The sequence below is a fragment of the Rhinolophus ferrumequinum genome, chromosome 8, assembly GCF_004115265.2.
Source record: "Rhinolophus ferrumequinum isolate MPI-CBG mRhiFer1 chromosome 8, mRhiFer1_v1.p, whole genome shotgun sequence".
NCBI classification, from domain to species: domain Eukaryota; kingdom Metazoa; phylum Chordata; class Mammalia; order Chiroptera; family Rhinolophidae; genus Rhinolophus; species Rhinolophus ferrumequinum.
The window spans coordinates 48,074,357-48,095,493 of NC_046291.1; the positions used below are offsets into that span (position 1 = coordinate 48,074,357).

General features: G+C 40.0%; 1 protein-coding gene across 1 annotated transcript in view; it reads left to right on the top strand.

Moving 5' to 3' along the window:
• The window catches only part of PDE11A (phosphodiesterase 11A), a 319,917-nt gene that overhangs the window by 271,401 nt on the left and 27,379 nt on the right, over positions 1 to 21,137 (top strand). Inside the window, exons 16-19 of the mRNA XM_033111416.1 lie at positions 1,518 to 1,595; positions 7,123 to 7,186; positions 13,452 to 13,526; positions 17,982 to 18,065. Of these exons, the coding sequence (XP_032967307.1) occupies positions 1,518 to 1,595; positions 7,123 to 7,186; positions 13,452 to 13,526; positions 17,982 to 18,065 (301 nt within the window). The remainder of the gene's footprint in view (positions 1 to 1,517; positions 1,596 to 7,122; positions 7,187 to 13,451; positions 13,527 to 17,981; positions 18,066 to 21,137) is intronic.

Below are 21,137 nucleotides of genomic sequence, written 5' to 3' on the forward strand. Positions count from 1 at the left end.
GTGCAGTGCCATCTTTGCCAGTTGCTATGAGATTGTTGTAGAGATTATTCCATTCTGTCCTTTGACCTTGACCTGTAACCACTTGAAGCAATAAATCTAGGGCCTGCCTTTGTGTCTCGAATAAGGAAGTGAGCCACATATCCTCCTGACCTACTCCCTTTGGAGTAGTAAATGGAGTTGAATCTGATTGGATAACAAGAAGTCCATATAGCTGGTCAGCAGTGCTCAGAATTTTGTCCTTTGTTCTCCAAACTCCAATGAGTCAACATTAAGTATCTAAGATCCTACTCTGATTTCCACCATAAATGACATGGTGGTATTTTCCAAAGGTTTTTCCTTAAAACATCAGTATCTACTATGGAATGCTGTGCTTTAAGTAAGGTTAAATAAGCCTTTTTTATCTCAGTATTTCTCAGAGCCCTCAAAAGGCTAATATGGCCTGTGAAACTCTGAGAGAGAGGTTACAGGCAGAATTTCACAAACCCACTTGACCAGGAAATCCCTTTATATGGAATACCTCCTAAGACTAGCATTTTGTCTTAGCACTTTGGGAAACAGTGTGTCAGGATCCTTTAAATAATCTCTCACTAGGAAGTGCCAAGATTGTTAAAAAATCAAAATAGTGATGTTTCTTTTTTTCCTTTCTCTCTATAATAATGAAAAGTCATATAACTAGATTTAAAAAGAGTTTTGAAAATAGATATAGATCACCCTTATTTTTACAACTTGAGGATATTCCCTCCTCTTTTCCATATCTATACATCTCCAAATGTGTATCCTTATGTGTATCCAGCATTTACGATGTGCAGACACTATACGAAATGCTTGGCATATGTCATCTCATTTTATCCTCACAATAACTCTGTGAGTTAGCACATCTAGCCCTCATGTTAGAGTTTAGGAAATGAGGCTCAGAGGTTTTAAGTGACTTTCCAAGGTTGCAGAACAAGTAGGTGACTGACCTATTGTTTAAACAGTTATAAACAGTTATTTTTTCCTTCATAGCTCATGTATTTAAGCACTGAAATACTGAAATAGTTATTTTAGTTATTTTCTTACCTAGAAAAAAGTATTTGTCCTGAATTTACTACCAGGGAGTGTATCTTATCTTGGAGTATCGTACAGTTCAGTTCTATGTTGAATGACAAAAGAACATTCCAGAATTGTGCCTACTTTTTATTTGTCCTTGCTTTTCTTCTCTGATTTTCAGTAAGTGCCAAAAGGGCTTCACAGCAAGTAATCCTAAATGCAGGACCACATTGTTTTCTGTTTTATGTCTCAATAATCTCTGTTGTAAATACATTCAGAAATGATTGTGGCTTTTTCTTGAAGCCTCAACATTTTTTTTAAAGTGATTTATTTTGATAGTGCTTTACCTCATGTTTTCATATATTAAGTTACGTGGTTCAGGTGGTCTTATATTTTCCCATAAATGTATTTATGTCACCCTGCAGACTGAGAAATTTCATTCCAGGTTTTTTTTTTCTTTCTTTCTTTCTTCATTTGATTTCATGCAGGAGGAGAACTGAATTCTTTGAACTTGTCAGTAAAGGAGAATGTGATTGGAACCTCAAAAATCATCGTGATATATTTCGGTAAGAAAAAGTTCTTGTTAATGTGTTTCTTCATTATTTAAAGATTTAGCCATGCTTTTCTGACAGTGCTAAGAGCACACAAGTGATTTTTAAAGTAACAAATCTTAGTTTAGATTCAAAGTTAGAGATTAGTTGAATAATTAGAAAAGAGATAGAGACTGTTTTTTGTCTTCTAATTTATTACATTTTTGCCTCCTTTCCATAAATTTGCATTTAAAATTAGAAAATAATATTCAAATTGGTTCAGTTTCAGCAAGCCATGACGTCCTCTTTTTCCAGAGAAGGCAGCATGCAAGTTGGTGGAGAGAGGGGATTATTGAACCTCAGAATACAAAGTTACACAGAATAAAGGAAAGTGGAGAGTTAACTTTTGTTTTTCTTTACAGACAACAGGTATTATAGATAGAAAACCAACGGGAACAACTTTGGTGGTGGAAATAAGGAGTCTGTTCTGGACTTTTCACAGGAGTTCCTCCCAGTTGTTTAGAAAAGACAGCAGCAAACCATCATTTTTATTTGTACCATTTTAACCCCCGATTCCAGCCAGTCCAGCTGCTGAGGCACTGTTCCTCTTTCTGTGATGCCCTGGCTTTCCACTGTCCTCTCCTCACACATCCTCAGACCTTTTGCTGTCTTATTCCTGTTCAAAGCTGTTAAGTATTCCTAGGAAAGCTTGTGAGGCCAGGATTCTGGGCTCCCTGTGTCTACCTCACAGCCAGACAGCCACTGGAATCACCCCGAGAGGGATCCCTGTCATAGTTCCCATCTCCCTTGTTTGCTCTACGGTGTGTAACCTCTGCCACCAGCTTCAGAACTCAGAGCTCTGCCTGCCCCTTCCATGTGCACCTGACCTCTCTTCATACTCTCTCACCAGAGCACCCCCTTTTTCTCCCCTTTCTGCATTAATATTTCTCTGTGTTATCTTTGCAGACCTTTTTCTTTGTCCTTTCCTGAGGGTGAGAGGGAACCTTCCCCTCCTCAAGACTAGTACCTCCACTTGTGTCCTAATTCCATTCCCTCCCTCTCCCCCATCCCCCACCCCCAAACCCGCTGTATCAGTTGTACTCCTTTGGCTTGTATTTTCAAACTCTGGGTTTGTTTGTTTGTTTTCATTATAACCTCTCTAGGCCCAAATATATGCTTCCATCTCCTTGGCCAAAAAAATCGTCTCTAAAATCTGCCTTCTTCTCAAGGTCCATTCTTAGTTCTCTCCTTGCCTTCAATTCCACGCTTCACTCTCACTCCTCCTAACTATCTTGCAAGGCAATTATTTAAAAATAATTTTTAATAACGCAAGTAATTGTAAGAATGTATTTTTCTGTAACAAATTGAAACATTGCAGATAAAGCCCCCATTCTCCTTTGAGCTTTCCTCCCAGTTCCCATACTGCTGCACAGCTGTGCTCTGTTATCAGTTAGCTGCATCTTTCCAGATCATTTCCAAAGCATGTACATCCTTGTACAGCCATAGGAAAATTACCATCTAGTGTGAATTTGTCTTAACATGTAATATTATATATTTACATATCAACTTGAACTTGCTTGTTTGCTCAACTATATGCCTACTATGCTCAACTATATGGCAATTGTTTCCATGGCCATAACTCATCATCTTTTACTGTTGCATAGTATTCCAAAGTATAGGTTCACCACAGAGTAGTTAGTCATTCCTCTATGGGGGTAGTTAGTCTGTGAAATGTGATTTCTACCCCTTTTGAAAGTCACTGGTCACCTCCCAAGGATCTAGCTTCTTTGATCTCTTCACAAACCTCTAATTGCGTTGGCTTTTCCTTTCTTAAAACTCTCTCCTGCCTTGGATTCTGCAAAGCCATGCTCTTCTGGATATCCTACTTTCTTTCTGACTCTGCTGTCTCCTCTTTGTCGCTGTCCAGCCCTTGCTCCTCCCCACTACGTCCTAAATGTAACTAGTCCCTATGGACCTGTTTTTTGATATTCTTCTCTTGTTGCTCAGCATCCTCATGGTTTCAGCTACCATCTCTTCTCAAATGTCTCCCACCACTTTCTTGGGCCTGACCTCTTCTAGCAAAACTCCTAAAATGCCAGTGCTTATTCTACATCTCCACCTAGATGTTTTCCTGCAGAGGGTTTCAAACATTTTTGGCAGGGACCCCATATGTTTAAAAAAAAAAAAATCTTACTTGGAAGCACAGTATGTAAAATGGAGGTGTTCCAGGAGCTCTCCACGTCCCCCCAGCTCTGCTCTCCCTCCCAGTTTCATGGTTAGTAGGCTCTGACCATGCGCACCAGCTGGGGTCTCTGAGGGAGCTCTGTCTTCGAAAATTTTAAAACAGTAATCAAACCAACTAAAAGTCTGTCTGTTTTTTGTCATTACTGTGTGCCTACGATCTAAACAATGTCGATGATGAGATACTCTTCCCTGAGAAAAATCTTTCTGTTGGTATAATTGTAAAGAATAGCGAGGTTACTGTTGAGTACTCAAATAATTGATATGAAAGCTTCAAATTAGCATGTTATTACTTATCCTTTAATTGTACACGTACTGGACACGTAAGCTAATTCCAAGGACGCCCAGTTATACAGTCAGCCCCTGGCAAAGGTGGACGCAGTTCAGACTTTCAAAAGTAAGTTTCTAATGAACCTTTTGCACTGGCTCCGAGTGTAGTTTGTGTCTCCAACATTTGGGAACATCACATTCCTGCTTTTAAACAGTGTGTTCAGCGTAAGCAATGATAACACAGTGATGGTAAGGATGAAGAAACATAACTCAAGTTGCTTCTATTCTGTCATTTATGGGACCACTCGGGGGTTTTATTTGTGTTTGAAATTTAAAACAGTGAAACAGTGCAAAATGCGAGGTGTGATATTTTTGTTCAATAAATGCAAAATTCAGTTCATACAGGAAATCTTTTACTGAATTGGAATATATCTTTAAAATTAAGTTTATTCCCTTTAAGTTGCTAATTGTTATAAAACTAGAGAACAAATCAAGAAAATAGCCATTATCACAACATTTTTATTGAACTACTTTTGGCAGATAGAGGAGAGACATGACAAAAGTGATCTGCTGTGGTACCAGGTTCTCTATGTACAGCACCGTGCTTTACCCACCCACGCGGACAGAGGGAGTGTGCACTCCTCATTCCTGACCAGTCATTCATTCCATTGCACCACTTAACTGTAAATTGCACTAGAATTACGTGGACCTCGAGACTAAAACAGTTGGTAAAACTCCCTCTCTGCTGCTCTCTTCCTCTAGAAAAGACCTTGCACTTCTTGCAGAGACTTGATCTAAAACATAAAATGAAGCTGCTTATTTGCCTCCTTCAGTTCTTTCTGTGTAATCTCCCACCCTAACCTTACCTTTCCATTCTTCCTGCCCTTCGTTTCAGGCCCTTCTCAATAAAAGATTTCCAACTGGTCTTCCTGCTTCCATTCTTTCCTTCTTCAGACTAGTTTCACACCTACCACCTAAAGTTCTCTCCTTAAAGGTGTAGCCACCTGAGTTTCAGCCCCCTGCCCACCTAGCTCCCAACCAAAGCAATCAGATAAAGGTTTCAGACACTCCACCATCCTCCCTCCCAGCCTTTTCCTGTCTTCCTTCTCTATAAAGACTTTCTGCTCCACTGTAAAATATTCACTGAAAGTAGAGAATCTTCTGTCAGACTTTATGGATTCCAGTCTTCTCTTTGATACTTCCTAGCTGTGTAACCTCGGGCAATCAACCTAACTTCTCTGATCAAGGAACGCAAAGCACTATTTCTTTTATAAAATGGAGATGATATTCCTTCCTCATATGGAGACTATGTAAATCACTCTGTAGTACCTGCTCAATAAATGGTAGCTATAGAATTATCATCATCTGAGCACCTAGCAGATCAATAAACTTATTGATTCACTGATTAATGGTGATATGAATATGAATTTGAAAAGTAAGCTTCAAATTATCAAGTAAATGGAGCCTAAGTAATTATCCAAACTACAATACAAGTAGGCAACCTCACAGAGATCACTTCCCGTCCAGGAGAGAGACTGCAAAGTCCAGTGCTTTTCCTGCAGTCTTGTCCCACTCTGGTACCAGGAGAAGCTAAGATGAGAAGCATCGGAGTGTAGCAAGAGGGAGTCCGGTAGCTTTGTGAGAAGCACAGAATCCTGAATCCTTTCCTCGCTTTGGGACAGTGACTTACCCTCTCCATGTTTCCATTTATCTCTCTGTAAAATAGGAATCAGAGCACCCACCTCCAAAGCTTATGATGAGGATTCATTTAGTTAGGAATGAGTGGTTAGTTCAAAGCACCTAGCACAGAGGCAGGCACTGTGCACTGCAGAAGTACTTGTTACAGAAGATGGAATATGAAAACTAGACAGATGTGTCTCTCTTCATAGCGCTTACCTAGCCCAGGGGTGTGGGGGCTTCCGCGAGAGGGCGGCCGATGCTGGTATGCCTGATGGTGCTCTGAATGACCTGTTGTTACCTGCCACTCTGCCTCGCTCCCTGGAGGGGTCTCTGGGGGAAGTTACACAAACCCCACTGCCATCTAGGCACGCTCTGCCATCTGGGAAGCAGACATGTTTCCAAGGCAGTGGAACGTGGTGGGGTATGACATGAGAGCACCTGATATCAGGACAGCCTTGACCTTTCACAACACGCCCTTTCTTCCTGCAGGAGTTCGCCAAGATGTGGTTTCCCAGCTTAGCTCTGGCACTACTTTTCATCACCAATTGCTGCGTTTGCAAAAAAAGCAAATTTGGGACAAAGAGTGTGTCTTATTTTTCCTCTTCCCACTACATCAAATTATAAGCACCAGAGCTCTGTACATTTTGAATGTTCCCTCTGTTTCTGTGTCCCCAGTTCAGTGTGGATTCTGGTTAAACCCAATAGAAATCTGCCCCTCAGAAATCTGATTCAGATCTTTCCTGTGGTTTCTTGCCTGCTCCAATTAAGGGAAGCTGTAGCTGAATATGTTTCTTCATAATGCTTATAAACCATGGTTGTAGCCAGGTAGTAAACTGGAGTGAAACAGTATGGCTCTCCCCCATAAATCCACGGAGAAGAGGTAAAGCTCCACGGAGCAGAGGAAAAAGGAGCAGCTAACATGGCGTGTGCCTTGCCTTCTGGGTGCAGATTTTCTTCCATTCCTATCAATGAAGGGTAAGCTGGTAAATAGATTCATCAGCCATGTTTATACTATTATATACTGATTTCCTTGCTGATAGTTAAAAATAAAAAGCAATGTGCGTTACAAATTATTGTAGGCAGAGCTTGCTTAGCTCAGGTATAGAGAATGCCGGGCTTTTCTTTCCCTGATCTGCCGCAGACAAAACAAAAGGGCCACCCGGGGTGTGTGCGAGCTTTGTCTTCCCTAAGCAGTGTGGCCACAGGATGGAGATGCCAAACCTGGGGACCATAAACAGTGCTACCCTTGTGGAAGAAAAGAAGATGTGAGCTGGCTTTCACCACATTTTGTTTATTTATGTATCTAGGACGGGTTTGTTTAAGAATGCAACAAAAGATTATTCAGGCTGTTTTGTTTGGTTCTGTTTTTCAGATCAATGTTAATGACAGCCTGTGACCTTGGAGCCGTGACCAAACCGTGGGAGATCTCCAGACAGGCAAGTGGTGATTAATGGCAGGGCTCAGTAGAAGAAGGATTGGGGGTAACGATATTCCCAGAGTCCCCACTGTCAGGCACTGAAACCTAGGCAATTTGCATCAGTATTAACATGGTGTAAAAAGTAGCAGGAGGCTTGGTGAGGCTCTGCACGGCTTATTGCACAGCCTCTCTTTATTGGACTTCCACTCACTAATAATATTTCTGACTCCGTAAGATTTTTTTTTTTTAACACACTAAACCCAAATAACACTTTAACCATTTCTTAAGGCCAGAGTTTCAAAAAATAGTGTTTTTGAATAGGTAATCATGTTTTAGCACAAGGTTTGGTTGTTTTACGTCTGAAAACAAAACAAAACAAAACAAAGAAAACCAAGGAGGTAAAAAGGAAATTCTGTTTTTCCCTTTAAAGACTGTTTAGAGATCACAGGGTTCTCTGGCCAAACTGTGCAGTATCCAAATTAATCTGTACCCAGAAGTCATGCCTTCACCATCTATCTGGTTTCACTGCCAAAAAGCATTAGCTCTGAATCAAGAATAGTTTTCAAGCTGTAACTACAGAATTTGACATCCTTGATTACTGATAGTATTTGAAGTTAATATCTCTTTAAGTTTTATGTGGCATCTACTGTGTGGGCGGTGGGGTCTAAAATAGGAACTTGGTATCCTAAGACTTGACATTTTAGGGCGGTAAGCCACATTCGTATGATAATGCCTCACTAATATTATTGGTTGAAGAAGTAAATAATATTAAATGACTGCTTTATCTGTATTATATCATTTAAATTCTCAAAACCCTCTTTGAGGTAGGTGTAGTTACTGTAGGTTGCTGAAGAATGGCAATCCAGAGATATCAGGTCCTAATCCCTGGAACTGTAAACATTACCTTAGAAGGAAAAGGGGTTTTTGCAGATGTGAGGAAAAACTGTCACTGTCATTATCACCATCATTGTTATCCTGGATTATCCAGGATTATCCAGGGGAGCCCTAAATCCTATCAGAAGTGTTGTTATAAGAGAGGCACAGGGAGATGACACATTCAGAGAAGGAGAAAGCAAAGTGACACAGCAGAGACTAGAGTGATGCCGCCAGAGCAAGGGGATGCTGATGGCCACCAGCAACTGGAAGAGACAAAGGATGGAGTGGCCCCCAGAGCCTTCCTGGAGGGTGGCCCTGCCAGCACCTTGATTTCTGTCCAGTGAACCGACATTAAATTCCTGGCCTCCAGAACCATGAGAGCAATTCCTGTTGCTTTAAGCAACCAAGTTTGCGGTCATTTATGGCAGCCCCAGGAAACGCATGCAGTGATTATCCCTGTTTCACAAATGGGAAAAATGAGGCTTAGAAAGGATAATGGCCTGAGATCATAGAGCTAGTAAGTGGTGGAGCTAGGGATTTAAATCCTAGCAGATTAGGCTCCCAAGCCTTCATTCTTCACAGGGCTTTATGCTTTCTTACACAGGATGCATCAGTCAGCGGTTTTAAGGGATGCAAGTGTATCAGCAGAATAGGCGAGGTTGTCGCTAAACCCAAAATCTCAGTGGCTTAAACCAACAAATGTCTCCCGAATGTGTTCATCCAGGGTGGGCTGGCACCTCTTTGTCCTCATTCTGGACTGGGGTTGAAGGAGCAGCCTCATCTGGATCATTCCAGCAAAGGTCCTGGAGGGTCTAGCACTGTCAACTAAATGCCTCCCTCCCAACCATTCGTTAGCAAGAACTTGTCCCAAACCCCCGCCCAGCCAGGAAATATAATCCTTCCATGTGCCCAGAAAGTAGAAAGCCAGAAATAATTGATGAAAACATAACTACCAAAATTTGCCCTTTTAATTGCCGAAAACAAGACTCACACTCCTTCCTGCCAGCAAAATATGCTCATCCTCTCCCCGAGGGTGATGACCCAAATGTCCCCTAAGCCGTGGCCTCAGGCTCGAAGTCCAGGATCTCCGGGTGATATATGCTGGTCTCTACATGAGGCCAGGATGCACATTAAAAACTACACACACCCAAAATACAGCATCTAACATATACCCAAACCGCAAAATACTCATTTTAACACTCCATTCAGAAAGGGAAGAGATGGCAACACTTGGCAGTTAGGGATCCACAGCAATTCCAGAATCCCACTGGGCATTTACTGTGAGAGGCCCTGATTCTCTGGGAGATGCCCCCAAATTCATTATTTTCCCTTGTCTTTAGATCCACACTGCGAACTTACTCCTTTTCCATTATTCTCCTTGCCTACATCCAAAGGCCAAGCAGCTTTCTCAGCCTGCTTCCCACCTAAAGAAAGTTGAGGGCTCAAGGCTTCTTTTAAGTTTCATGTAGTCACAGACTTGTGGTTAATTTTGGTATCAAAAGTCTCTTAAACATTTGCTCAGCTTCTATGTCTTTGATTCTAGTTATTTCCATTTGCCAATAAACACAACCATAGCTCTAGTGTATACAAACTGTTTAGATCTGCTGTATTTCTTTGCTTTCTAATACTCAGGAACAAAGAAATATACATACAGACATCTTTCATTCTCTCTCATTCCTAGTCCTTTGAACCTAATAGGTGCCAGTGAGAGACCATGTAGTTAAATCATTTCTCTGGGCCCTTTTGTCCACTTGAAAGAGTGTCGTGTGTACCAGCTGATTCATTCAGAGTTGTTAACTATGGATGTACTGGCCATACCTTCCATTTGATTCTTGTTGTGAGGCTGTCTTGATCAGCCTTTGTCATTCAAAACATATCTCAATTTTTATTTTTACAGTATGGGGTTAAGAATCAGCTTCTTCTTTTCTCTCTACAAAACCCTGAATCTGTGACTTTCTCTATTCCCTTTCATTCCCGGTTATAAACCTGCCATTCCTTTTCTGAGCTCACTTCTTATAACACCTAACAAAATACAGTCACAGCAACCGTCACACGCTACTAACGTTTTGTTTTCCAGTCTCTTCCCCTAAGGCTGTAAGTTCATTATCTGCTTTATTTCAATGAGAATTGTACAGAATATTTTGCCACTATGTAAGATGGATCAACATCCTTATAGCCTCTAACAACCATTTCCTCACTATTTATAGCTGGCCCCCAAGCTATTACCACATATTTTAGGGTCTTTTCCTTTCTTTCTGTGTTTTTCTTCCCTTCCCCTCTGCTTTCTTTCTAATGGCAGCACCTCACTTTCATACCAATTTTTGTGTTAACCAAAGCTAGGCTCGGCTTTGCTGCAATAACAGATACATTCTCAAATTTCAGTTCCTTAACACAAATAAAAGTGTATTTCTTGTTCACATCCCAGACCAGTGCAGATTGGACAGTTCCTATAGGACTGTCCTTCAATAAATCGCTCTCTTCCAGTTGAGCTTTGGTCTTCATTTTAGTGTGACATATTTGAAGTTACCCAAAGCAGGGTAACGGTGAAGAATCTGTGTGGCTGAGTAGCTGATTTTTACATCTCTGTCCACCGTTCACTTTTCCGGTGTGGGACAGCCTCCCTTGCAGTACAGTCTGAGAGTAAACTGCAGAGAAGAGGTAGGTGGCTCTTCCAGTCATTGGGGAAAAGTGTAGGACTGTGGGTGGCCACTAAGGCAAGGAGGGAAGGGGAGTGGGGTGGTGAGTGGGAGAGAGTGAGGGGGGCCTGGGGAAAAAACAGGGAAGATGAGAAAGGGCGTGGAATGAGGTGTGATGTGCCAAGGCCTTCAGTGAAATACACGTCAAGCACTAAAGGGCCAGCAGCCCACTTGGGTGCAGGAAAGTGACAGGACAAAGTACTTGGAAGGAAAAATGTTTCTGCATTGATGTTTTAAACCAAAGAGGCTGATGGCCACCACTTGTAGGTGGTCACCTGTCTTCTTGGTCACCGATGTAAGTATTATTGTTATTATTATTATTATCATTATTTAGGATGCAAACCTCTGCTGCTAAGTGCAGAAACTCAAGAGTTCAAGAAAATAAAACACCAACTCATGTTTTCCCAAATGCTTCCATCAGAAATCTTGTCACAGTTCTCAACTGGACGTCTCATTTGTGGTTGTCTCCAAATTGAACAGGTTCAGGTATTTTCAAAAACATAATCACTTCTATGATTTTAGGAAACATTTGGACAAAAGCAACGGAAACTTCTTATAAAAATATAAATATATTTCTAATTTCTTGGACATCGACTTCTTAAATTCCCTTTCAGAACGTCTTTTCTACTGGAGTCTCCCCCACGTTTCCTTCCTCACAAACAGGGTTCTAAGCGCGTGGTTTCCCCACTGATCCCCGAAGGCCTGATTAGCATCTCAATTTCCTTCTTTAATAAAAAATTCAATCCGGAGCCACTTAGTGTTCCCGATTGGGTTTTTAAGTACAAACAAAACAGTGGTACAAGTTGAGCTGTGAAAGAAGCACAGCGGAGATACCGGGACCACTTCAGAAAGATCAAGGACAGGGTTTTGTTTTCATTACTTGGCTTTCCAGGAGCCACAGACCTTGCAGGACTCCCACCTTTGGGGTGACCTGATTGCACGTTTGTATTCTTTAGTGGCAAAGGACCCACCTCAAAGCAATCTGAGGGAGAGATCTGGAAACTGAATAAATAAGGCCAGGCCCTTAGGGGACCAGCCCTTCTTTTAAAAGGCCAGAGATGGGAAGAAGGAGGCCTGGCGAGCTAAAGGGAAAGGTAGTGGCCGAGACTAGAGAGGAGAAAAGTGAAACAAGTCTTAGAGAACACACAGGAGATCACCATGATTTCTGATGAAAAGGCATTTGGGAGAAGAGATGCTTTGTGTTTTATTTCCTTGAACTCTTTATTTCCTTGAGTTTCTGCCGTCATCAGCAGAGGTTTACCTCCTAAAAACAACATAATACTTACAGCAGTGACCAAGAAGACAGAAACCCCCTACAAGGGGCCATTGGCCTCTGTGGTCTAAAATATCAGTGCTGAAACTTTCCTTTCTAAGTACTTTGTCCTATGTCAGTTCGAGCTAGTTTTATGCTAGTGAATTTTTTTAGATGTTTAAAATCCAAACTGACTAGATATTCTATTTCTTCATAAATGACTTGCTACTTTCAAATTTGTGTGTGTCTGTATGTGTGTGTGATGTTTTTACGCTTTATCAATTTATGGTTGACAAAAAAGCTCTTGAAAGATACGCTTAGGTAAATTATCTTGATTCTGTGCACTTAATCAAAATTAAACCATTCTAGTCTTTGCCAGGCCTAAGAACCTCATCTTTGTAAGAGCCTGAAATAGGGGAAAATTAGTCTGGGGATCCGGATCGTCTTGCCATGAAGTTGTCTAGGATTTTTTTCCTGCTCTCTACTGTTTAGTAAATCTGGCTAGTTCATCTCAGACATTTCCTAGAGGCACACCGCAGTGTTGTTGAAAATACCTGCTCGACACTTATCTGTTATATCAATTTGCTTCCCATAAAGCTATCCTTAGAGACAGAGGCTTGGAAAAGAAACAAGTCTCTTTAGGCTGACCATGAACAATAGCTTCTGATCATCCACATTAATGGGTGAAAAGTGGAAAAATACAGGTCCTTACTTTGGAAAAATATCTATGCTTTAGGGTAGAACAGTCATCCCATTGTGCTTGTACCAACTAGAACCTACCATACGTGAGTGCTTTTCGTACATAGATTCAGACAGCATGAATAGCAGATCATGTTCTTCAAACTATATGGTGACATACTGTAAAAAAAAGTCTGCTAGGAACAGTGAATCTGCCCCGTGTCTGACTGCTCACGTAGGAAGCCGAGCTGTGCCCTGGGGTTACCATGTCCAGAGTGCATACAGATGTCCTTAGGGCAAGGTGGTTCAGGAGTTTTTGTGAGGGCAAGATGAAACCAGGTTAAGATAAGAGATTGCAGCAATGTAACAAACCTACATAGAAACAACCAAAAGTGGGCTAAATTATTATTACGAATATACTACAATAACATAAACTACTATTAGGTTATTCTTTGCTTCATTTTTTTGGATAAGAACATTTCCTACTTTGAAGCTGGCAACCTGGGTGCCTCACCCCAAATATGCAGGCTACACTGTTGGAAATTATACGTTGTTGGCATGCATCTAAAAATACATTGCGCGCATTCTTCTGATTAAAAGGAAATCAGTTTCATTGATTAAATTGTGTAATACCATCAAACACAAAAGGTTAATGTACATCCTTGTAATCTTTTTAAATGATTATGTGTGTTGAAGATAATTGCTGTACACATAAGCCAGAAATAACTTCTGAGTCTTGTGATAAATTACACATAACCAAAATTAAAATATTTATGTTTCAGGTGGCTGAACTTGTAACCAGTGAGTTCTTTGAACAAGGAGATCGGGAGAGATCAGAACTCAAACTCACTCCTTCAGTAAGTTCATCCTTTTATTATGACGTGTTTACTCTTTTGAACGTCACTTTTTAAAATGACTCCAAATCGTAACTTGAAAATGGGAGAGGCTGAGAATAGATTTAAGGAAGCACTCCTGAAAGTTTAAAACTTTAATTAAACTTAGATGCTCCACACTCTTATTCCCAGGTTTCTGGTTAAGAGTGATGAGCTCCTTAACAAGAATTTCCTGAGCACCCACAGGGGGACAAGTAGGAAAAAAGGGGGATTTGCAGAGTGGCATTTGAATAACTCAAAGCCCGTGCTAGCATTTCAGATGTGGTCAATGGCTACTTTGAAATAGAAATACAGAAAATAATATTAAATGCAAGCTGTTCAAATTTGAGGAGTCAGAACAGACAGCTGCCAGAAGTAGTGGAGAGTCCTAGATTTTATTTTCCAATTTTGAACATTCCAAAATCTCTGAAGCAAATCCTTGCCAGTCTCTGTTTCTTTCCTTGTTTGCAAAATGAAAAGTTTCACCTGGGGAACTGGGTCCTACTGATTGCAATGCTGTTTACGTGGGATTCGACAATTGAAATATTTGGAAATGCTTACTGTAGGCTCAGGATGATGCTGTTTTAACTCATCAGGATACTAAAGATATAAATGCCTTCTTCACTACCCTCAAGAAGGGAGCAGCTTCTTTATTTTTAATGAACAGTTAGCTAAAAACCCAATGACTCTAAGAATGGTGCAAAGTATTTTAATGCCTGGTACAGCACAGTACATTCAACGAAGTTCAAGAAATGTGTCAGTTGTCAAGAGTATCTGTTTATGAGGATTCAAATCAACTGAGTTTTGAACATTGGGAGGTATTTATAAGATCTTTATATTTTAAGACACCTTTCTTTGCTGATATTTAAAAGCAAAGAAAAGTAGCAGAACTAGCTCCTACCTTAGTTTCACCTATTTGAAGTCAGAACTGACAGTCTTACTATTGACTATTCTTAATTTGTTGCTTACCTATGAAAGGTCAGAAGACTCCATAGGTTATAACACTCCCCGATTATTTTAGTTTCCAAAGCCACATCTATACTGTTTTCAAAACATGCCTTTATTCTTTTTTGGTGGTGTCACCAAATTTGGTTATAAAAATAAAGATACTAGATTGGAATACATAGTTAATGTGTAAAACCTAGTCCAACCAAATTTCTCTCAGCTATCTATGTATTTTCAAATAAAAGTTTGTCCCTTTTTAAAAAGTTATTTCAGAGGCATCCTCGGAAGCGTTTACCATGCGGCAATACTACAGGTCATTTAATTAAATGGAAAAAAAAATGTGAGTCAGTTGCCAGCATCGGTGAGCTGGCAGAGCAGTGGCTCAGCACCGAGAGCCTTGTCTGCCCGCTCAGGTAAGACATAAATGAAACTGATTTTGCAGTGGAAGACAGCTCTAAATGCTACGCTCTCCTCACAAAGGTCTATTTAACACAGCTGATGACTGGATCCTGGCTGCTGTAGCAGAGGTATCCCTTATTAGTCCTCCTTCAAAGATGTGTAGAAATGCATGCACCCGGAGCCGACACCTACTGTGTCCATTATTCTTTGATATTTAGGGAGAAAATTGTCCAGGAGCCACCTTGAAGTGTCATAGCTCTAACCTGATGCAGATGAAGGCTCATCTAGACCACAGACTGAGGGTAACAGTAGAATCAGTGAGTCAGTGACTAGGATATGCTTGAACACATCCCGGTACCAAGCATGAAGCTGGACATTGTGCATCCAGCCATAAGCCTGGCACCATCTTCCTCACCCTCAGAAAGCTTGTCAACTGGTGGGAAATAGAGACATTAAAGCACTAATCACTAGTAATCAATTCCAAATCAATCGATGCCAAATGCAATAAAGGGAAAGTGTGTTCTCTCACACACTTCCACCCATCAGACATTTATGAAGAAGTGACTAGTCCAGAAGTGAACCCTTACAGTTGTGGTTAACTTTTTGACAAGGGTGTCAAAACAATGCAATGGGGGAAAAATAGTCTTTTCACCAAATGTTACAGGGGCTACAGGATATCATATACAAATGAATTTGAAACCCTATCTCTCATCATACCCCAAAATAACCTCAAAATGGATCATGGACATGAATGTTGGAGCTAAAACTAGAAAACTCTTAGAAGAAAACAAGGTATAAATCTTCCGGATTGGATTTGGCCATGATGTCTTATATATGATACCAAAAGCACAGGAGATAAAATATAAAATAGATAAATTGGACTTCATAAAAATTGAAAACTGTGTGTATCAAAGGACAGTATCAAGAAACTAAAAAGACAACCCACAGAATGGGAGAAATTATTTGCAAATCATATACCTGATATCGGCCTAGTATCTAGAATATATAAAAAACGATTACAACTTACCATAAAAAGTCAAATAATCCAATTTTTAAAATGGACAAAGGCTCTGAATAGACATTTCTCCAAAGAAGATATATATATATAAATGTCCAATAAGCACATGAAGAGAGGCTCAAAATCATTAGTACCTGGGCAATAAGAATTAAAAATATAGTGCGATACCACCTTGCACCCACTAAGATGGCTATAAACACAAAGTTAGACAGTAGCAAGAGTTGACAAGGATGTGGAGCAATTGGAACTTTATCCATTGCTGATGGGAATATAAAATGATGCAGCTGCTTTGGAAAACATTAAACATTAGAGTTGCCATAGCAAAGGGCCCAGCAATTCTACTGCTGGGTGTATCCCCAAGAGAAATGAAAACATATGTCCAAACAAAAACTTGTACATGAATGTTATAGCAGCATTATTCATAATCGCCAAAAAGTGGAAACAACCCAAATGCCCATCAATTGATGAACCTGTAAATAATATGTGGTTTATCTGTACAAAGGAATATCACTTGGCAATAAAAATGAAGTGCTGACGCATAGTATGGGAATAAACCTTGAAAACATTATGCTAAGTGAAAGAAGCCAGTCACAGAAGGCCACATAGCATATGATTCCATTTATATGAAATGTGCAGAATAGGCAAATCTATAGAGACAGAAAGTAGAGTAGTGGCTGCCCAAGGCTGGGGTGTTTTGGGGAGGCTGAGGGGTGACTGTTCATAGATATGGGATTTCTTTTTAGGGTGATAAAAGTGTTCTGAAATGGACTGTTAATAGCTGTACAACTAATTGTGAATATACTAAAAACCACTGAATTTTATAAAAGGTAATTATACTATGCACCAGAAACAGAGTAGTTAAATAAGAAAATTGCAGATAATAATGAGAGCTGTAGAGAAGGTAAAAGAGAATAATATTTTTTAAAGGAACATTGTGGAGCAAGACTCATGCGGTTCCCCAAGAACCATCCCTTTTTCCAGCACATTTCACAGTCCTCTCCAAATTATAGTCCTCTTTCCTAATATTTAACATTTTGCAGTGCAAGACAAGGACGTGCGGAGCCTACGGGAGTCAGTGACCTTCTCCATAATTTGCAGATATTTTCCTCAGCAGTGCCCTTCTACCTTCTCATGAGCCTTGGCAGCTAGTGATTTCTGCCCCACCCACACCACCCTTTTTCATAAGACTGAAGGCTGCAGGATTTTTCAGCATCTCTGGACCAAGGGGATGTCTTGCATCTGCCTTCAGGACGTATGTGAATGCCAGAATGATGTGGATGGCACATTTTGTATAGAAGAAAGACCGTAAGGCAGGGCAAGGTCAGTGGTTTCTTAGACCCTGGCCTTAGTCCTTAAGAACAAAGGAAGGGGCATTTTCAGTGGCAGTATTTGTTCAAGGAATCCATTTTAGCCCTCCGATGGTAATGGATTGTTTCCCTTTTTATGTCTCCCCAACAGAACTATGTCACTTTCTTTTCTCAAAAATATACCTAAATTTTCCAAATATTAAAATATAAAGTTTAAAGGCTGGGAATAAGGAGAGATGGGCACCTTCCACTATCATCTATCCAGTGATTGATAAAAAATTAGGAACTTATTCATGACAGATAGAACCTTATTGAAAAACACACAGAATTGCCAAACCAACACCCCACCCTGAAAAAGTAATACAAGTAGTTTATTTTTAAACTGAGATTGCTTTTCTAACCTATCCCACCCTTTTTCACCATAAACATAAAAACCTGCATTATTTTTCTGGCAATAAAACATTGGCTTGAACCCAATCCCCAGTGACCTGATGGCTTGATTTAGTGGCAGTTACCTATATCTGAAGACAGATTTTGTCCCCAAGGAGTTGTGTGCTATAAAGTTCAAGTAAGTTCGCTTATAAATCTCATAAAAAGAGGTGAAAATCCTTTATTTCTCATCATAGATAAAGGAAAAGAAAGTACGTATAAAAATTGATTGTGATATGTGAAGTGTTCAGTTAGTAACAATTGGATCATTGCGGCAAAGTGTTAGACAAAGCACCTGTAAAATACTTCAGCGTATTAAAGCAAGTTTCTCCTCCATTCTAGGCTATTTTTGATCGGAACCGGAAAGATGAACTACCGCGGTTGCAGCTGGAGTGGATTGATAGCATCTGCATGCCTCTGTATCAGGTACTCATTCGTGATTGGGGAGGGTCTGTGCGTCCTGACTGAGCCGGAAGAGTGTACGTACCATACTGTCAGAAGCGTTAGTTTTAGGAGACCCTTCCTGGTGTATATGTTTCTAAGAACTATGGTTACAGCTTCTCTTTGCTCAGCTTCTTGACCACTCCCTGGGAAAAGTTAGTCCTAGAAGGTTTGAGACTTGAGTTCTCCTCCTACCATGTTTCCCCGAAAATAAGACCTAGCTGGACAATCAGCTCTAATGCGTCTTTCCGAGCAAAGATTAATATAAGACCTGGTCTTATTTTACTATAATATAAGACCCTGTCTTGTAGAATAGAATAGAATAGAATAGAATAGAATAGAATAGAATAGAATAGAATAGAATAGAATACCGGGTCTTATATAATATAAGGTAACATAACATAACATAACACCAGGTCTTATGTTAATTTTTGCTCCAAAAGATGCATTAGAGCTGATTGTCCGGCCAGGTCTTCTTTTCAGGGAAACACGGTAGGACATAATCACCATGGGCCTCAACGCCCTGAACTATAAGTTAGGGATCATAATGTTTTTCTCAGTGTTTCCCAAACTGTGGCCCATGGTACACAAGTATCCAGCCTCAGCCTAATAGGTATCTCTTCAAAAAGGGCCCTCAGGCCTGATAACTAGGTAAACTCCACTGCACATCAAAATAATGAATGAAGGCTCAGAGAAGTCCTTCAGGAAAGAAATATGTTAAACCTTGATTAACTCTGAATTTCTTAAACATTTGACCATGGAAATCTTTTTCACTTTTTTCCATTTTTTCTTTTACTTTTATTAATATCGTGAGAGACACAAGGGTTCCATGAATCGTGGCTTTCTGTTCAGACCCCACAGCCTGGGCCACAGAGTTTTGTGAAGCACCTTCCATCTTAAAAACCTGCCTCTCTGAGACGCAGGTGACAAACGCCGACCACTGAGACCACTGACTTCTGAGCAAAAGATGCACTAATGGTTTCTAGCTCTGCTGCCTGGTGTTCGGGACGGCTCCTGGCAAAGAGACAAGTGTCATCAGCTTTGAATGTTCACACTCCACTTTTTGAGTATAGTTTAGGGCTGGCACCAGTTAACTCTAACAGTTTAGTGTGCATTGGCTTTTAATTCTACTTCTAAGCATTTGCTTTCATGTGTAAAACCTGGCGAGGTCTTTACCCCCCACCTAGCTCAATCAGACTGAACTTCTTTTCTAACTTCAAATGAGAAACACACGCAGGGAAAGTAAAACCGCTTTAGTTTCTCACTCTGCGTAACTCCATTAAAAACACAGTATTGTTTTTTAAGGACCTCACCACCATTAAGTTTCAGGCTTATCCACCACTTCATTTTCAGTACTTTTAGGAACTGCTGAGCCCTCTCACATTACCCTAACATAATAAAGCCTTAGAATACTGTCTTGAAGATGGAAATGTAATGTTTGATGATTATAAATAACAAAAGTAAATTCATTTTTTGCTTTATGTTATCCATTAAATACATGATAGTATAAAATCAAAGTTTAAAATAATCTAAAGTAGATTATTTCAGTTATGAATGGAATAGAATGTTCTTTTATTTAATAATGAAAGGTCAGATGGAAAAAAAAATCAAGAATTATGTACCCTTTTATTCTAAGAGGATCCTCAACTCTCTTTTATTCCTTTTTGCTCCTCCATCCTCAATTCTTTCGTGTCTCTGAAAAAGATGAGCTACCATGTGTAAAGCCCATCACGGTTGGGTCAAGTGTATCTTCCTTTGCTAAATTGACCTTGACAATATATGTTGAATTATTTTTTTGTGTGTTATTCAGTTTCCTGTGCACATATGGGCAATAAATGGAACGAATAAATTATTCTTTCAATTAATAAATTCCTTCTATGTGGGTAAAGCTTAGGAAGATGAAGACATGTAGGTGTGGAGCTGATAAATTTTTGGTACTAGTTTGCAAAGCTACCTTGGAATGAACCAAAAAGTCAACACAACCTTCCTATGTGATTTCAGGAAATGCTGGAAAGGACTCTCATGTGCTTTTCCATGTCAATGAAATTGTTTCATTACTGACTCATAATCATTTGGGCTTATAATTCCTAGTGAATACTTTGAAAGCTTCAGGTTAAAATGCAAGTTACTTGGATTTAAACTGAAAATGGCAATTTCCAGAATTTAGGGAGTACCACATCACATTATCTATCATTCCTGACTTTTCACATCTGTTTTACTTTACTACTTATCTGTAATGTTAGATACACCTGCTATTTTTATCCACAGGAAATTAACATAGAGAAATGTTAAGTGACACTCCCACCAAATTAGAGTTGTGTCTCACTCACCTGGGGCTTTGGTTTTGGTGTGATGGCTTTTCTACTGCCCCATTCCACTTCTGCTCATTCGTTCTTCTAGTCTTTTCTTACTAAACCCAGTGGGGAGAGTCATTACACTCTAAAGAGGAATGTGGAAAGAGCTGTATATAAAAGTGCATATTTACACCTGCTGCTGTATCTTCTTGGTGTTAACAAAGCACGAAAATCATGTTCTTTTTCAAATTCCTTATCATCACTCGTTTTTAAAAACTTTCGCATGGATTTCATTTGTAAGTTCTTTATAAGGTTGTGAAACCAACATTTCAAAGAGCCGGCAAACTGAAAATTGTAGATTGATTTTAAGTATCCTCTCTAAGTTGGGTCCCTATTTTGTTCCATCTCATGCAGTTCCATCCTTATTGCACATGAACTGTTGGTGCATCAGGACTAAAATGGAATCAGTCAGTGGACAGGAATCACCATTAGTGCAAAGATAGAAAATATGGAGGAAATGACTCACCAAGCAAGGAAACTCACTGATGTGGCACTAGTCACAGAAGCAAAATGTCTGCAGGAACTCGGGCAGCTGTTGAAAGGCCAGTTTGGGGTTTTGAACATTAAAGTGCAATAATAAAGAGTCTGAGAGGATTGAAGGCAAATGGGAAAGTACACAGGTGGCAGGAATCCCAAATGTGATTGATCTGAAATGGCATGGCCTGAATCATAGAGCATAAAAATTCACTGTGGCCTTGCTAAG